We start from the raw sequence: 19,867 nt of genomic DNA on the forward strand, positions 1-19,867 counted from the left end.
AACTACACAACCTTTATACTCATCATGGATGCCTGTACGTGGAAGCAGGGGGTCTGTGGGTGAGGGTCAGCAATAGAGGCTCTCTATATTTAGATGGAAACCATAGTCTGCCACTCATGCTACAAGCTACCCAGAGTTCTGGTTTTTGGTCCAGGTCCAGCTACTAGAGAAGCTATAATGGTGACAGAATGGCTCTTTTTCTGAAAGCCTCCCAATGGTAACAGAACCTTTAGCTTTTAGGCCATTTTTAGTCTTGTCACACTCACTGCCATAATTGTTGTCACAATGTACTTCCCCCAGGGATCTCCTTTTATTGTTCCCAGGTATTATTTGTGCATATCCCATTATAGCCAATGGGTCTTTAAATGATCAATGTAAGTAAAATAGCTTCAGTTTAGTTCAGGACTTTCCGCTTGGCAATTAGCCCTAGCCTGCTGGGGCTGTGCCACCTGACCATGTGAGAGACCCGGGTTTGAGCCCCCTGCCACCACATGGTAACAGCATGCAAAGTGGAAACTTCACAAATGGTGAAGTAGTGTTGTGGTGTATCCCCTTCTCTCTTTCTCTCTCTGTTTCTCTCTCTTGTCCTCTGTCTAGAATGAGAGAGAGAATCTACCAGGAGTGATGGGATTGTGCAGGCACAGAACCCCAGGGATAACACGCACAGCAATATTCGTGTATCTAGGCCCATTAGGATGTATATGGATTGCCTATGAATGCTGCTTCCTGGGTGACATATTTCTGTAAAGGAAGGAAATGAATGGGACAAAAAAGAAGGTCAGCTGGGGTCTGACCTTCCACAGAGCAACCACAGTTTTAAATGAGAGGCCCTGATTTCTTTCCTAGTTGAACTTTGTCTACCTTTTTCTTATTCTGTGGGTTGAATCCTGCCTGAAATAGTCTGGTGGCTTCTTTTCTCTTCTCTGGGCAGTTATTTGATATCATATAACACTGGGTTGTTGGAAAAGCCATGGCACATTTTTACATTAAGAAACATAGGAAAATGTGATATGACTTTTCCAACAGCACAACAAAATAAAAACTCACAAGGATCTGGGTTCTGTCGTTTTGCGCCGCGGAGAAGAGAGAGAGGGGGTCCGGAGCGAAGAGGGAACACAAATCTTTATTTGTGCTGGCACCTCAGAGTTGGGTGCTAGAGAAGCAGGTTGGGCCACGTGGAGGTAGCGAAAATGGCTGCCTCACGCAGTAACCTTTCCTGCGTCTGAACACCGGAGTGAAGCACTGGCAAGAGAGCGAGGTGCGGAAGAAGGGATTTTATAGGAGCAGCTTTCGCGAGAATGGGAAGGGGGAGGAGTAACCATAGCACTCCAGGATAGGATAATAACTCTCGTGAGAATGGGAGGGGGGAGGAGTAACCAAAGCACTCCAAATATCGCGGGGATATAGACAATGCCCTGAGGGCACAACATGGCAGAACAGGCGCTCAGAGAATGTCCCAACTCTCAGGAACTAGCAATAGCCTGAGGGGACAACATGGCAGATGTGACTGCATCAGCACAATTTCCCAGCATCTCCCCCTTTCCTTTTATCTAATGCCCAGGGCAACAGTATGTAAAGTCTATGAACTACTCAGGGTCAGTCTATGAAAAACCAGCAACGTGAAGGGAAGGAAGCTGCTGTAAAATTGTCTAAAGTGTCCAAAGGGTATACCAGCAAGTCCGATAGAAGTCTCAGTCCAAAGTAGGCGACTAGGGGGAGAAATGGCAGGGGATGAAATGCTGCATGAGGAAGGTCAGCATCTGGAATTCTGCTTTTCTATAGAGAGTGAACTGGAACCACCAAAACGTGACAGGCAAAGCAGAAGCAGGAAAGGCAGACAGGCAGTAAAATGGTTCTGTCCTTGGAGTCTGTGAATCAGGTTCTTCAGATTGCGTCAGGTAACATCTAGGGTTTTGGGGGGGGGTGTGCCACTGTAGTTGTGCCATCTAGTGGGTGATGTCAGGGTGTGCAGGGGTCCAGATGGTTTTTTTCTGGGATTCCTGTGGAAGAAACACAAACAATCTGCTTCTCGTGGTTAGCAGGGCATCTGATTTGAATGCTTTATAGAAAAAGAGGTTTGGTGCCTTAGCCAACTGAGTTTTGGGGGATGTATCTTTCCTATTCATTTATTATTATTATTTTATATTATTTGTCATGGTAGTCAGCTGTTATCTGGAAGGTCCTGGGTGATTCATGGGGAAAAGGAACTTATCTTTCAACAAGGACTCTAAGGTGTAGGGAAGCGGGAACTTATCTTTTTTTTATCTTTTTTTTTGCCTTTTGTTGCCCTAGTTGTTTTATTGTTGTAATTATATTGTTGTTGTTACTGATATTGTGGTTGTTGGATAGAACAAAGAGAAATGGAGAGAGTAGGGGAAGACAGAGAAGAGGAGAGAAAGAGACACCTGCAGACCTGCTTCACCACCTGTGAAGCGATTCCCCTGCAGCTGAGGAGCCAGGGGCTCAAACTGGGACCCTTAAGCCGGTTCTTGTACTTAGCGCCACCTGTGCTAAACCTGCTGCGCCACCGCCCGATTCCCAAGAACTATCTTTTAACATAAACTCTATGGTCATGCCAATAGCAACCTTGAGGGCACATGTGGCTCCCCACATGTCCCCCTTTCTTATATCACAATTTCCCAGCAAGGTTCAAGCTCCCAGTCCCCACGCGCAGGGGGAAAGCTTCCTGAGTGGTGTAACAATGCTCCAGGTGTCTGTTTTTCTCCCTCTCTATCTCCATCTTCCCTCCTGAATTATCCCATAAATAAATAACGTGTTTTTTTAAAAACGTATTTTATTTATTTATTAGATAGAAACAAAGAGAAATTAAGTGGGAAGGGAAAGATAGGGAGAGAGCAAGAGAGACACCTGCAGCACTGATTCACCACTTGTGAAGCTTTCACCTTATAGGTGGGGGCCAGGGGCTTGAATCTGGGTCCTTGTGCTTTGTAACATGTGCATTCAACCAGGTCCACAGCCACCTGCCCCCCCCCCGGGTCATAAGTAAATAAATAAATAAAATATTTTAAAATAGAAAATAATTCTATGCTGATCACAAGAATTCTATATTGTTAGATATTTATATTGAATATAAATTTGGATCACTTAAACTGTAATCACTGTGATGAAAGTAATCACCCCTGAGCTTTCTTATAAGATACTTAATATCCAGAAAGATTAATTGACCTATTCTGGGTTGTTGGTGACAATCTTTTACACTATTCTAAACGTTTGTCAATGGCCTTGGGATTATCTTCTCTTCTATTACTAGCTGAAACAGAAAACTGAACATTATTAATTGTGATGCTTCATTCTAATTAAAGGTAGAGTGATTCCCAAAGGTTGCATGGTGTGTTTAAGTGTGTTAGTTGATTTAGAAACACATGCTTAGAAACAGAATCTACTTTGGGGTCAGGTAGTTGTGTACCTGATTGAGAACACACATTACAATGCACAGGGGCCCAAATTCAAGCCCACTGTCCCTCCCTGCAAGGGGACTTAGCCAGTCGTGAGGGTGTCTTTTTCTGTCTTTCATTTTTCTCTCTTCTGTCTTGATTTCTCTCTGTCTCTATTCAATAAGTAAATAGAATAAATCAGTAAAATAACACTAGGATTTAGATGAGGGAGATAGTATAGCGGTTATGCAAAAAAGACTTTCATGCCTGAGGCTCTGAAGTCAAGTTCAGTCCTCCACAGTGTCACAAGCCAGAGCTGAGCACTGCTTTGATAAAACAAACAAGCAAACAAGAATCTGTCCACACTGACATAGTAATATAAGGTAGGGAGGTAGAAGTATCGATTGTTGAATTAGGTAATGTTTTGCACTGGTATTGCTTACAAAGTGTCTATGAAGTGTGAGTTTAAATTTCATTCTGCAAACAAGGAAGCCAAGATGAAAGTTATTAATCAAGTTACCCAGTGTCTGAAAGATTATAAATGGTAGGTCTGATCAGAATTCAGATCTGCCTGGCTTCAAACCCTTCATTATTTTTGCTTTAAGATAATTATGAAGAAGAAGATGATGATGATGGCTAAGACTATGATGATGTGTGTCCATCCAAGTAGTTACCAGAATTTTAAATTGACTGCGTTTTCCTCCCTCCTTCCCTCCCTCCTTTCCCTCCCCCTCCCTCCCTCCCTCCCTTCCTTCCTTCCTTCCTTCCTTCCTTCCTTCCTTCCTTCCTTCTTTCCTTCCTTCCTTTATTCCTTTTGATAGAGGATGAAAGTCAGTGAAAGGTAAAGAGGGAGAGATAGAAAAGGAGAGAAAAAGAGAGAGCTCCTGAAGCTTCCCCCCTATAGTTGGGGAGTGGGGGACTTGAACCTTGATCTTCATGCCTGGTAAAATATGCATTTCTGAGAGAACCATCCCCTGATTCCCTAACTGGATGTTAATAGTTCTTGCAGTAGATGGTTTGGAGGGCTTTTGAAATTCTCAGTAATTGACTATGTCTATACATTGTACACACATTGCTTTAATCTTTAGCTGTCCTATTTTGAATGAGGCTCCCATGCTGTCATCTAGCAGATTCAAGAGGAGAAATATAGCTTATCTTTGGTCAGTGGAGTCCGGGATGAATTTGTTTGCCTTTTCAGTGTTTGAGGCATTCCCCCCCCCCCCACACACACACCCGTTCTATCAGATTGTAGCAACACTGTTTGAATCACAGGCTACTGTTTGATTCATTTCATGGCATGAGGCCAAGGTCTAGATCAGGATACCCTAGATTTTTCCTGAGTACCTGGTCTCAGCTCTAACCAGCAGGAAACAATCATGTTTGATATTTAGAGGCTTGGAAAACAAAAACCGAGAAAAAGACCATCTGACAAGTATTAGAGTCACTAGCATAAGAATCCTCAAATCTACTAATGCCCCTTCACATGACTGCACTTGCTCATTGCAACTGAGAGGAATTGCTGATCTTAATTCATAGACTTGACTCTTATTCATAGGCAGACAAGTAGACGTGGGAAAATTTGATTTGCTCAGTATTCTCACATTCAGAGTTACCTGGAAAAAAAAATCTGCCTTCATGACAAATTACAAATGTCTCTCCAGATATTTTCTTGGTTAACAGTTTATAAAAAGGAAAACAGAGGAGCAAGGTGGTGGCACACCTGGTGAAGCATATGCATTACAGTGTGTAAGGTCCTAGGTTCAAGTCCCTGGTCCCCACCTTCAGAGGGAAAGCTTCATGGGTGGTGAAGTTGAGCTGCAAGTGTCTCTCTGTCTCTTCTCTATCTCCCCCCCCTTCTCAAATTTCTCTCTGTCTTTATCTAATAATAAAATTAAAAGAATGTTTAAAAAATAGAAAGGAAGACAGGAAACAAAAAACTTCTAAAATTACTCAAATGTAATACTATTCTTATTGCTATAAAGCTATAATTCTCCAATGCTTTCCAAGGTCCCCCCAACCCAAATTTTAGGTCCCGTATAAACGTCACAGAGCTGGTGCTACACCCATGACCAGTAGCAAACCATCATAGTGATTGCTTATTATCTCCAAACCTGTCAGAGAAGCAACAAGCTTCTGAGAGCTCATAAATCTTTTTAAAGGTTTTTTTTTAATCTTTTATTTATTCATTATTTACTAGAGATAGAGAGAAACTGAGAGGGAAGGGGGAGATAGAAAGAGAAAGAGACAGAGAGATATGTGCAGCCCTGCTTCACCACTCCTGAAGATTTTTCCCCTGGAAGGTGGGAACCAGGGGCTTGACCATGGGCACTAAGTCAGGTGTGCCACCACCTGATTCCGCTCATAAATCTTTTACAAGGTCATTTGTGGGCCGGGCATGATATGCTAAATCACCAATACTACTACTACTTTCAGCATCAATCACCACGAGTACTGTCACTAACTCTACCATCACTACTACAACCATTAACAACTCCATGACCACCACTCTGTGACTTCCATCACCACTGCCTCCTCCACACCCCCTACAACCCTACTAACACCACCATGGCTGTCACTAGCATACCACCACCAACAACCCCATCACTGCCACCACCAACAACAACCCCATCACTGCCACCACCACCAACAACCCCATCACTGCCACCACCACCATCACCATCACCATCACCATCACCATCACCATCACCATCACCATCACCATCACCATCACCATCACTACTAAACAAAATCAGATCTGCGAAGCAGTTTGTGGGTCGTGTGTCATTCATTCACCCATGTCACTGCTGGAAGGTGGTATTCCCAAATTAGATTAGAGTGAGTACAGTGCTCTCTCACTATCAGAATTCAAAGGACCTAGGATACTGTTATTACCGTTTTTCCATCTCAGCCATGACCATTTTCTTTATCATTTTCATAATCATCTGTTGCTTTGTGTGATGCCATCTTGTGCTTGATAACTTTCTCAAATACTGTATTGCTTCTACTGTATTTCGGATGATTATAATGATTATACAGGAGGAAACTAAGACAGTGCAGGTTAAATGTCTTACATCTCTTCATCAACCTTAGATAAGGGGCTCCTTTAATTGCAGGGCTGTAAAGATAAGTGGTTGGGGAAAAGTACAGCAACTTCTTTTAATTGCAGTGAGTAGTAAGTTCTCAAATCACTCACTTAAAACTTTTGCCCACCATTTCTGCAGTTCTAACTCAGTAGCCCTTGGGTAGGCACTAGAAAGTTCCTATTTCAAGCTTTTTTGGTTATATATGTATTACTGGATTCTTTTTTCTTCTTTATCTCAAGGGCTATTGCTGGCGCTCGGTGCCTGCACCATGAATCCACTGCTCCTGGAAGCTATTTTTTTCCCCTTTTGTTGCCCTTGCTGTTTTTTGTCATTGTTGTGGTTATTATTATTATTGTTGTTATTGATGTCATTGTTATTGGGTTGGACAGAAAGAAATCAAGAGAGGAGGGACACAGAGAGGGGGAGAGAAAGATAGACATCTACAGGCCTGCTTCACCATTTGTGAAGCGACCCCTTTGCAGGTGGGGAGCTGGGAGCTCGAACTGGGATCCTTATGCTGGTCCTTGTGCTTAGCACCATGTGCACTTAACCTGCTGAACTACTTACTACCCAACCCCCTTTTATTTGCTTTTTAATTGGAGATACAGAGAGGAGGATATGACATTCTCATAGGAGTGAAGTGGCAGCTCATTATTTGTCTTCATTTGCATTTCTCTGACAATGACTTGAAGCATTTTGTTAATATGTCTTTTCACATTATGGATATCTTCTTTGGTGAATATTTTGTTCATATTCTCTCCCCCCTTTTTAGATGGGGTTATTTTTGTTGTTGTTATTGCTGAGTTTGGTGAGCTCTTTATACATTTTGATTATCAGCCTTCTTTCTGTCTGATAGATGACATGTAAAGATCTTCTCCCATTCTATAAGGAGTCTGTCTGTGTGGTGGACAACAGATGAGTGCTGATGACAGTTGTGATTATTATATATATGAATATCACTGACCTCTTAAGAATGATGAAGCCACTGTCGTCACCTCATCTTGGATGGGGCTTGAAGGGATAATGTTCAGTAAAATAACCCAGAAAGAGAAGGATGAGTATGGGATAATCTCACTCATGGACAGAATTTATGGGGAAAAAAAGGTGGAAACACAAAGTAAAATGTGGACTGAGTTTGGTGTATTGCACTAAATCAAAGGACTCTGGAGGAGGAAGGGGATAGGGGTCCTTTCAGGTCCTCTTGCATGATTGTGGAGGGGGCATAGGCTGGTAATGAGAGTGTTTGGAAGACACTTATCAGGGTGGGATAAGAAATTTTACTCATGTGTCATCAATTGTACTTACTGTAAGCCATTACCATCTCCTGACCCCCACCCCCCAAAAAAAGTTGGATTAGCTTTGTTCTATCCTTCCACTCCTCCCAGAGATGATGCAAATGGGAACATGCTATGTGGTTACTCAGAATTTTTTATCATTTGGGTGACTTCCATTGGTCCAGGTCTTCACACTCTGATGAACTGTTTGCCTCTTCCCAGGCCAGGCCTTCCATCAGGGATCTCAGAGAGTCATCGTCAATGCCCAGTCACCATCTGTGTCTCAGCAAGTGCCTGTTACATCCCTGAGTCCTATGTGTCCTACTAGAAAACTCTACTCCCTTCTCTTAATGTTTTCCCAGCACTACAAAATGCACCACCACCAGACCACCACTATCTTATACAAAATGAAGTGGTTCACCTTACAGATGATCTCCAACTCGAATTATTCATAGTGGCCTGGGTGACAGCAGCAGAAGGTTGAGATGACATAAATGACCTACCTGTCCATAAGCAGAAACTGTTTAAATATGTAGCCTTTCGTCCTTATGATGAAAACTCTGAAACTCTGTAGACATGACAAAAATGAGGTGACTCTCCACATACTAACAGACATTGGATCCAAGGTCAATTGTTAAGTAAAAAAAGAAAAAAAAATTGGGGGTCAGGCAGTAGCAGTAGGGTAGCCAGTTAAGCACACATGGCGTGAAATGTAAGGACTGGCATAAGGATCCTGGTTTGAGCCCCTGGCTCCCCACATGCAGGGGAGTCGCTTCACAAGCAGTGAAGCAAGTCTGCAGGTGTCTATCTTTCTCTCCCCCTCTCTGTCTTCCCATCCTCTCTCCATTTCTTTCTGTCCTATTCAACAACAAATGACATCATCAACAACAATAATAACTACAACAACAATAAAACAACAAGGGCAACAAAAGGGAAAATAATTAATAAAAAAGATTTTTAAAAAGAACAGATTTTATTAAATTAGATGCTACAGTTTGTATAGAGATAAAGAGGGAAGAGAGAGATGGGGTGGAGAAATATATATGGAGAGAGAAGAGAAAATCTTAATTATGTATAAAATTTCTTCTCAGGGAAGCCAGGCAGTGGCACACTGGTTTCGTGTACATGTTATAATATTCAAGGACCTGGGTTCAAGTTCCCAGTCTCCACCTGTGGGGAAAGCTTAATTAGGGATGAAGTAGTGCTTCAGATATCTCCTTTTCTCTCCCCCTATCTCTTTTCCCCTCTAAATTTCTCATTGACCTATTAAATAAATAAATGCAGTTTTAAAAATTCCTCTGTAAATAGTCATGAGTTTTGTATAATGGCTACAAGTAATTGCTTTTAAGAAGGGAAGCTAATAGGTTGAAGGCAGCACAGGAAGGAGATTTTTTTTAACAAGTATAATTTTCTGTACCTTTTGTTTTTAAGAGGGGAAGCTAATAGGTTGAAGGCAGTTAATTGCTTTTAAGAAGGGAAGCTAATAGGTTGAAGGCAGTTAATTGCTTTTAAGAAGGGAAGCTAATAGGTTGAAGGCAGTACAGGAAGGATATATTTTTAGCAAGTATAATTTTCTGTACCTTTTGAGTTATAGTGATACACAGTTCATCTAACTACAGAACTGGGATCCAAAGCTGAACCTCCTGGATCCCCAAGTCTGAACCTTTGCCCTGACTGATATCACATTTCTTCACTGTAGAACATCCTAGGGCATGCAGAAACTGTGTGTGTGTGTGTGTGTGTGTGTGTGTGTGTGTGTGTGTGTGTGTGTTGCTAATCAGAGAGTTGGGAGAGGGGATAAGACAGAAGTTTTCAGTGGGACATGAGACTCTGGTAACAATTGTCCAGCTGTTAATTCTTGCTTCTTTTGCTCCCAGGGGAAGAAAGGTGAAGTAGGCACACCTGGGATCCCTGGGTCATTGGGACCACAGGTAAGACGATCTTTAAATTCTCCTCCACAGCAACACTGCTCTGTCCCCTTAGAGTCATAGCCAACTAGCAATTCTCAGCTTAGTGTCCAGAGCTTTGTGTGGCCATTTCAGCAGAGGGCCACAAAAATGTTGATGGTGTCTCTTTGTCCACCCTTTATTGTCGGGCTAGCTTCGCGGGTAGGAGAGAGACAACTGGGAACTCATGGCTGAGTGGGAACACAGTATAATGTTTTATTGATCAGAAAAGAATCTGAATTTATAATTTCCAGGAAGGAAGTGGCAGGGTGGAAAAAAGGAAGTGAGAGTGGAAAAAGAGTGCCAACCAGTGGGGATTAAACCAATGCCCTGCAGGCAGGGCAGGTCTCAGACAAAGCAATGATTATGTAAATAGACCACAACATCAAGCAATGCAGCAGACCTGGCGTAATGAACAACACTTTATGTGTTGGGTGAGCAGTCATTGCTCCTGGTGGTGCCAGGGAAATGTGTGTTCAGAGGAGAGCAGACAGATGGTGACAGAAGAGAGGCCCATGGTTGAGAGGAAGGGAAGTGGTAGAGGCTCTGAGTGGGACACCAGGGTCAAAAGGCCTCAGATGGACAGCATGCAGTTCATCAGACAGAAGTAACATATACATTTATTTTCCTTTTGTTTCTTTCATTTTGGGGACTTCATTGCTCCAGCCTTTTTTTCAGATAGAAAGCAATGGACTGAGACACAGAGAGAGGAAATTGGGAGGCCAGGTGATGGTGTACCTGGATGAACACACATGTTACAATGTGCAAAGACCTGTGTTTGAGCCCCTGGTCCTCTCCTGCAGGGAGAAAACTTTTCAAATGATGAAACAGTGTTGCAACTGTCTCTCTCCCTCTCTATCTCCCCCTTCTCTCTTGATTTCTGACTCTATCCAATAAATAAGCATAATACATTTTAAAACAATCCCTAGTGGTCTGGGAGGTGGAGCAGTGGATAGTGTATCAGACTCTCAAGTGTGAGGTCCTGAGTTCAGTCCCCAGCAGCACATGTACCAGGGTTATGCCTGGTTCTTTCTCTCTCCTCCTGTGTTTCACATTAATGAGTAAGTAAAATCTTTAAAAAAAAAAGTCTTTAACAAAATGAGAGTGGAAATTTACATTACCATAGCACTGAAGCTTCCTCCAGAGGGTTGGGGGCTGTACTTGAACCTGTGTAATATATATGAAAAAGCAGGTGCCCTGTCTATGGGAGCTATTTCATCAGCATATTCATTTTTATGAGAGAGATAGAGGCCAGAGCACCTCAGAGTTCTGCCATATGGTGATGTAGGAGACAGAACCTGAAGTCACAATATTCATGGTCTCTACTCTACTGGGGTTGGCAGCACAGTTCCCGTGGAGCACGTATTTCTGCAGGGACTTTGACTAGCGTCAGCACAGCGTATGTGCAGCTATGGGCAGAACTGTGGTATGACCCCTATAGGGAGCAGCTGGGCAGTGGGTAAACTACTGGGAGGGACTCAGCCAAAGAGGTTAAACAAATAAAAGAGCAGCTACTATTCTGGGCTCTATGCTCTTTTCTAGGTCTGGTTTCAGGTACAGTAAGACATTGTCTGGCCCTTCTCCACCTGGGCCTTGGTTTCCTCATCTATAAAATGGTGGGGTTAACCCCAATTAGAGTGTGTGCCTGATAGGTGGTGGCAGACCTGGGTGTACACACATGCCACACTGTGCAAAGACCTGGGTTCCAACCTCTAGTCCCCACCTAGCTTCGCGGGAGAGAGACCAGGAACTCATGGCAGCGTGGTAATACAATTCTTTATTCATGTGGGAGCTCCAGAGTTGGGTGTGAGCACAGCGGGTTAAGCCATGTGGTGCCAAATTGCAATGGCCGCCTCGCACTCTGCACACCAGCCCTTCTCCGGGTCAGGACTTGGGAGAGAAAAGAGAGGAAGAGAGAATGAATCCAGAAACAGAAGTGGCTTTATAGGGTAAAACTGGAAGTGACCAGTCGGGAACAAAGATGGCTGGGAAAGGGGGTGGAGAAAAGAGCAGAAAGGTAGAAAGCTTCTATAGCAACGGTTGCTAGGGTTTTAACTGGCAGGATTAATGTACCCTGCAGGCAGAGCGGGTCTCGAGGTAGAAAGAAGATAGATGAGGCAAAACAATGATTCTGTAAATAGGCCATAGTGTCAGCAATGCAGCATGGAGCAGGGGGAGCTGGTTTAATGCCTGACAAAATGCTTTACAAGTGATTGCTTTTCTTTCTTTCTTTCTTCCTTCCTTTCTTTCTTTCTCTTTTTCTTTCTTTCTTTCTTTCTTTCTTTCTTTCTTTCTTTCTTTCTTTCTTTCTTAATTTATTAGTGATTTTTACAAGATGATAAGGAAATAGGGGTAAGTTTCTCACTACTCCTACCACCAAAGTTCTGTGCCCTCCCGTCTCCAATGATAACATCATAGTTGCCCCAAGATCTCAGAGTAGAAGGGGCTGGGCATTGGTGCAGTGGGTTAAGAGCTAATGGCTTCAGGTACAAGGACTGGTCAAGGCTCTTGTGTCAAGCCCCTGGCTCCCCACCTGCAGGGGTCGTCACTTCACAAGTGGTGAAGCAGGGCTGCAGGTGTCTCTCTGTCTTTCTCCCACTCTATCTTCCCCTTCCTTCTTGATTTCTGACTGTTTATATCCAATAAATAAATACAAACAAAAAAGTAATAATGAAAAAGAAATTTAAAAAAGATCTTAGAGAGGGGTTGACTAGATTTTTTTTTTTAAGTTCATGTGTTTCAGTTGTTTATATTCACATATGCGAGAAACCACCCAGTGTTGTTTTCGCCGGGCTGGCTTCACGGGCGGGTAACAGACGACCAGGGACTCATAGTTGAGCTGTAGGCAGTATCTCTTTATTCATGCAGGATGCAGCACAATCTAAGACGAGCTAAGTTAAACTCAAAGTACAGTACCGTAAAACTCACAATGCTGTCTTTATATATACTTGCCAAGTAAGGTGGAAACAGGATGTGACATAGAGAGGGTGGAGAGAAAAGTGACTGGTGAAAATCAGAGTGTGACAAAGAGGGCATCAGGGTGTGACAAGGAGGGGGGGTGGAGCAAAAACATATCATGAAACAGTGGGGATTGAACCAATGCCCTGGAGGGAGGTGCTTGTTAACAGTGGTTATGTAAATAGAATAGTGTTAAGCAGGGGGGATTTAAACCAAATGAAACAGAAGGGGTCTCATGCATACCAACAACCCAGTAGTAGAATAGTGCTCCACTGAGCATATTTCTTTTCTTTTTTTATCCTCCAGGGTTATCACTATCACTAGAAATCCATGCTCCTGACAGCCTTTCTTTTCTTTTTTCTTTTTCATTTTATTGGATAGGGTAGAGAAAGAGATGGGAAGACACAGAGGGAGAGAGAAAGAGGGACACCTCCAGACTGGCTTCACTGCTAAAGAAGGGGCCCCCTGTAGGTGGGGAGCCTGGAGCTCTAACCCAGATCCTTGTGTTTAGTCCTATATGCATGTAACTGGGGGGACCTCCACCCGGCCTGTGAGTATATTTCTTATAACTGTAGATGCCTTTCTATCCTTCTCCTCCTTTCAACTCCTCCCTCAGTCATTCAGGATCCAGCCCCAGACAACATGTTCTAGTCTCGAGCTTTGTCCCCACTTGTCCCAGTTCCATGTGTGTTGGAGCACCTGTGATAACCCCATGCGTCCTAAGGCCACCCCACCATGCACTCCCTTCAGTGACAACTGAGGTCCATCAGGACCTGCACACCTCGGTCTGGGCCACTGACCACTAAGTAAACACATCCATCACCTTCCTGTTAGCCTCTGCCCTCAACTCAGGGCCCATCGTTTGTGAAGGTGCTTCGTTGCCAGGCCCTCCCCACCTCAGCATCGGCAAAATGAAGAAGCACCTGGAACCCTGGCCTGGCACTTGTAGGTAATTTGGTTCTCCTGCATTCTCCCTGTGCCCCCTGCCTCAGAACAACGTTCACTCCCTGCTCCTGTTCACCAGCCTTGCACTCAGGGGTCAAGATATTCCCAATAAAACAGTGTGGGTGGGGGTGTGGGGGTGTGGGGGTGGCAGGGTGCACACAGATACTGAGATCCAGATTCAAATCTAGTTTCACAACTTTTGGGCTAAGGAATCAAGTAGCTACCTAGTCTTTTGCTTCATTGTTTGTTAAATATACTGATAAAAATCTTAAGGGAGGGTGGGGCTCGGGACACAGTATGAAGGTTATGGAAAATGCTTTGAAGGCTGAGTCTCTGAGGTCCCAGGTTCAGTCCCCAAAACCACCAAGAGTCCTAGTTGAGCCATGCTCTGATCTCTCACTTTCTGTATCTATTCCTCTGTGTCCATCTCTCAGTAATATATATATATATGATATATGAAGGATGAAAAATACCATAGCTGAAGATAAGAACAAATAAGTAACAGGGAAAGTGGAGTCCCTGATACACAGTGAACACCAGGTTGGCTGCCTGGCCATTTCCTTAGAGTGATGGCAGCATCTGGACTTCAGTCATGAATGACACATCCTGTTGGTTCCTCCCTGAGCTTAGGTAAAAGCCTGGGTTTTGGCAAGACCCGCCTCCTACTGGGCACCTTCATCTCTTAGCCTCATCATCCCTTAGGCATTGACAGAGCAATGGCAGGCTAACCAAACATCATACACAAAATTTAAAAAGAAAAAAAAAGACATGTTTCACTTATTACATGTGAGAAGAGGCTCACATGAGAGAGGGAGAAGAGGAGAGAGAGGAGAGAAGATCCCGGGCCGGGCTAGCTTCACGGGCGGGAGACAGAGGACCAGGGACTCATGGCTGAGCTGGGAAGCAGTATCTAGTTTATTAATCAGATACATCGCCTTTTATGCATCTCTTCACGGGGAAGTGGCAAGGGAAAGGAAATGACTAGGAGAGGGGGCGGAGGAAAAAAAAAAAGAGCGTGAACATAACATAGAAAGCTTCCATCTAACCAGTGGGGATGAAACCAATACCCTGCAGGCAGGGCGGGACCCAGGTAAAACAGTGATTATGTAAATAAACCACATCTTAAGTAATACAAGCGAACCTAGTGTGATGATCAAAACAGAAGGTCTTATAAGCAGAATTTAGAAGCAGACCAACAAGAAGAGGAGAGGAGGGGAGGGGAGAGGGGAGAGGAGGGGAGGGAAGAGGAGAGGGGAGAGGAGAAGAGAGGAGAGGAGAGGAGAGGAGAGGTGAGGAGAGGAGAGGAGAAGGGAGGGGAGGGGAGGGGAGGGGAGAGAAGCAGAGAATCACTTGGAACATGAGATAACGGGACCAGATGAACCAGACTCCGGCTCCCAAGCCCAGCACATTCCTCACTGTGTTACCTACTGCCCATGCCTTCAAGATGAACACATTAACTTCCTGGAATGTTTTGTAATAAATCTGCATCTATATGATGCCAGGGGTGGTGGTGTCTATATCCTAGAAAAAACCTTTGAAGAAAAAAAAAAACTGAGGATCTGTGTCTGGTCTGCTCACATGCTTATTTATTTTATTTTTTAAATATTTATTATCGTATAGAGATAGAGAGAAATGGAGAGGGGAGGGGGAGATAGAGAGGGAAAGAGACAGAGACACCTGCAGCCCTGCTTCACCGCTCTTGAAGCTTTCCCCCTGCAGGTGGAGACCAGGGGCTTGAACCCCTGCCCTTGTGCACTGTAATGTGAGTGTTTCACCAGGTCCCTGCTCACATGCTGGTACATGGCGATGTGCTCAGTGTTGCGGTCAAGGGGCAGTGGAAGTGGCTTCTTTCAGTGGGAAACCACACACTGGAAAAGCTGACCCTGGGTAGATTGGGTGGACATCAAGGTTGCTCTAGAGGGAGAAAATTCCACTATGCAGTCATCAAAGCTGTGTTACTGGTGCTACTTCCCAAAGAGATAATTCCCCAGTGACGAGTGCTTCCTCCTCTCCTACCCCCAAACAAACATTTTTCCAAATCTCACTGAAAACGTGGCTGCCATGCTAATTTATGTGAGTTATTTTCTCAGAGCTTCAAATCCCATCCAAGTTCAGTTTTTTTTGTGTGTGTGTGTGTGTGTGTGTGTGGAATAATTATTTGTCACTCCCTTATTAATGATAATTAGGTTAACCGGATATTTCTGTATCATCATTGTAATTACCAAGCACATTAAGGTACTATTTGGTCTTTATCATACTAGATTAAGTGTTGCTCCATTAGTAATAATTAATCTGATCATTTAATTAATTAATTCTCGTTAGTTGCTTCCATTAGCAATAAATATGGCAGTCATTATCTTGTTGTGAACACTTAAGTCCGTTGGCTAATCCATCACTCATATTAAAAGTTAGATTAATTGTTGCATTTATTTACTTATTAATAGTAAGCAAGAGAAAGCGAAGTCACACTTGTGAAAGGCTTCACTTCTGCGTGGCTGGTTAAACATTTAAATCAAGTCTCATTACAAATGACAAGAGGCCGGACCCTCCAACCTTTTTTTTTCTTTTTTTCACTTTATTGGGGGTTAATAGTTTACAGTTGTTGACATGTAAATATAGCCATTCCTCATGACTGGGATCGTAAGACTTCCCCCCCACCCAGTCTAGGTCCATTTTAATCATAGGGTCTTAATGCTCTCCTACCTCATTCCCAAATTGCATATATATTCATTGCCTAATCTTTAATTAAAGTTTTAAAATGATAGGGAATATTTTCCTTGCTCAATAACCCTGTGAACATTAAAGACATGAACTCTGGCCAGGGAGATAGCACAATGATAGCGTTCCTTACTCTCATGCCTGAGGCTCCAGTGGTCCCAGGTTCAGTTCCTAGGTAGTTATAAACTGGAGCAGAACATTGCTCTAACCTCTCTCCCATTCTGTCATCAAAAATAAATAAATGGGAGTTGGGCGGTGGCGCAGTGGGTTAAGCTCATGTGGCATAAAGCGCAAGGACCGGTGTAAGGATCCCGGTTCGAGTCCCCGGCTCCCCACCTGCAGGGGAGTCACTTTACAGGCGGTGAAGCAGGTCTGCAGGTGTCTGTCTTTCTCCCCCCCTCTCTGTCTTCTCCTCCTCTCTCCGTTTCTCTCTGTTCTGTCCAACAACGAACAACATCAGCAATGGTAATAATAATAATAACCATAATGAGGCTACAACAACAAGGGCAACAAAAGGGGAAAAAAAGTGGCCTCCAGGAGCGGTGGATTCATGGTGCAGGCACCGAGCCCAGCAATAACCCTGGAGGAAATAAATAAATAAATAAATAAATGGCCAAGTGGTGGCACACCTGGTTAAGTGCTTACATCACAGTGCACAAGGACCCAGGTTCATACCCTGGTCCCCACCTGTAAGGGGAAAGCTTCACGAGTGGTGAAGTAGGGCTGCAGGTGTCTCTCTATCCCTCTCCCTCTCTATCTGCCCCTTCCCTCTCAATTTCTCTCTATCTCTATCCCATAATAAATAAATGAATAATTAAGTAAATATTTAAAAAAGAAGCATGCATTCTTACCCTGGTTTCCCTAGGAAATGTACCATCTATTCTTTGATGTGGCTGTCTGGGGGCTGGGCCTTAAAATTGTGCAAAGACTTGGGAATAAATAAATAAATATTTTTTAAAAATGTACAAAAACGGGGTGGGGCAGTAACGATCTAGGTTAAGCATACATAATGCAAAGCACAAGGATCTATGTGAAGGATCCCAGTTCGAACCCAGGGGGTTATATCAGAGAGAGACTGGACCCATAGCCCTGAGCTGGGCGGATACTTTGCAAGGCTGAAATGTGGGGAATAAAGGGAATTCTGAAGGAATCCAGGGCCTTGTGTCCTAATCTCATCAGCTGTGACCAAGTACTGCTTAATTGTCCTGCTAGTTCCAGTTCTTCTCTCAAATGACAGGAAAGGTCTGTCTCACAGCATGACAGGCACATTAGAATGAGATAAAGTGCAAGACACATAGGGAAGACCATACATGAGGCAAAGGTAGCTATTTCCCTCGCTTCTGCTATGTCCGTGATCCCCAGTTTCCTGCCGTGGGCGCTTCTTATGCTCTGGGTCTTAACAGATCTGGTGGCAGTCAGGGTGGGTGGCATGGAATGGGCCTAGACCCGTGATTCCCTGAACAATGAACATTTCCATGGTACCCAGGAGTGTTCCCAGTCAGTGCTGCCTTAGACTTGCCCCTGGCCCATGACTTAGAGTCTAAATAGGGAGGCTGTGGGGCTGAGTGGTAGTGCATGCCATGGATCACGTGTGTTGCAGTGTGCAAGGACCTGACTCAAGCCAGTGGTCCCACCTGCATGGGGAAAGCTTCACGGGCAGAGAAGGAAAGTGTACAGGTCTCTCTTTCTCTCTTCCTCTTTCTTTCTTGATCTTCTCTCTAAATTTCTCTGTTTCTATCCAATAAACAAACAAACCTGGGTACCCATGTCAACAATGGACTTTCCTGGTCATTCTGGAATTGCCTGGACCCTTCGTGTTCCAATGGGGATGCTGGTTGTGTTACTTCATGTGGGACACTTACCATCTCTGGGCCTCAGGATTCTTTATTGCCCATCAGGAAAGCTTAATTTCCAGGAAGTAATCACTAAAGATCTCTCTACTCTAGGGGCCAGGTGGTGGTGCACTTGGTTAAACACATGCTCTGCAGTGTGCGAGGACCTAGGTTCAAGCCCTTGGTCCCCATTTGTAGTGGGAAAGCTTTATGAGTGGTGAAGCAGGGCTACAGGTGTCTCTACCCACCTTGATTTCTCTCTTTATATATATATATCCAATAATAAATAAATAATATATGTTTAAAAGGCTGGCTTCCTGTCAATGAGTCATGTTTTTAAGAAGTCACTGAAAATGTAAGGAGGGAAATGCCCAAATTGCTATCAAAGAGAGAATGTATGTGGTAAGAAAGATCCTCCAAAAAGCTCCCTGAAGACAGTCACAGTATTGCCCAGAAGTAGGCGAGGCGACTCACAGGGAAAGGTGTGCTCCTCTCTGTGCTACAGGCCCAGGTTGGAACCCCGGCACCAAGTATAAGTATCACAGCACCGGGGGGAAATCCTAGTATGTGTTTTCTCTCACTTTGTCATTCTGTATCAGTCTTTCTGTCACTATATCTAAATGGTGCAGGCAGAAGGTGAGAAATAAGAACAGCAGAGGGCACACACAAAGAACTTGTACTGGGTTTGATGTATTGTAAAGAACTTTGAAGGTGTGGGGGGCCGGGCAGTAGTACAGTGGGATAAGCACACATGGTGCGAAGCACAAGGACCTGAGTAAGGATCCTGGTTCGGTCCCCCACCCCCGGCTGCTCCCCACCTGCAGGGGCAGGGGTCACTTCACAAATGGTGAAGCAGGTCTGCAGGTGTCTTTCTCTGCCCCTTTCTGTCTTCCCTTCCTCTCTCATTTCTCTCTGTCCTATCCAACAACAACAACAGCAGCAATGGCCACAATAATAACAATAAGGGCAACAGAAATGGGAAAAATGGCCTCCAGGAGCAGTGAATTTATAGTGTAGGCACCAAGCCCCAGTGATAACCCTGGGGGAGGCCTTCAGGTCCTGGTGCATGATGTAGAGGATGATCTAGGCTGGGGGGTGAGAATGTTTCGCAGAAAACTTAGAAATGTTACACATGTACCAACAGCTGTATCTTTTAACCTGAAACCCTCCCCTTACCACCCCCCCCCCCAAGATTCTTTCCCTTTGGTGTAATTTGAATCCACTGTTCCTCATGGCCATTTTTCATTTTATTAGATAGGACAAATAAATTGAGAGACAAGGGGGAGATAGAGAGGGAGAGAAAGATAGATACCTGCAGACCTGCTTTACTGCTCATGAAGTGATCTCCCTGCAGGTGGGGAGTTGGAATTCAATCGGGATCCTTGGATGGGTCCTTGGGCTTCATACTGGTGATCCATCACCCAGCTCCCCAACAACTATTTATACTGTATGCCATTAGTATGCTCACTAAAAAATAATCACTATTTTTTTTAAAGGAAATGTTCAGGAATAGTGAAATCATGCATGTGTGAGACTATGATTACACACACTTCTGGCCCCCACTTTCTCTTTTAGCCTGGATCATGCCTTCTGGGGGGGTAGGTGCTGTGATCCTTACTGACAGGGCTCTTGCTTTACCACGAGATGTAAGTAGTGGTGAGCTAAAGTAGACAAGAATGATAAGGCCGAGGGAAAGTAGAAATGAGGCCAATAGCC

The 19,867-nt window shown here is 44.0% G+C and overlaps 1 protein-coding gene across 1 annotated transcript in view; it reads left to right on the plus strand.

Moving 5' to 3' along the window:
* Nucleotides 1-19,867, plus strand: part of COL22A1 (collagen type XXII alpha 1 chain) — a 270,579-nt gene that overhangs the window by 107,433 nt on the left and 143,279 nt on the right. Inside the window, exon 23 of the mRNA XM_060202364.1 lies at nucleotides 9,630-9,683. Within this exon, the coding sequence (XP_060058347.1) occupies nucleotides 9,630-9,683 (54 nt within the window). The remainder of the gene's footprint in view (nucleotides 1-9,629; nucleotides 9,684-19,867) is intronic.

This window comes from Erinaceus europaeus, chromosome 1 (assembly GCF_950295315.1).
Source record: "Erinaceus europaeus chromosome 1, mEriEur2.1, whole genome shotgun sequence".
In the NCBI taxonomy this organism is placed as follows: domain Eukaryota; kingdom Metazoa; phylum Chordata; class Mammalia; order Eulipotyphla; family Erinaceidae; genus Erinaceus; species Erinaceus europaeus.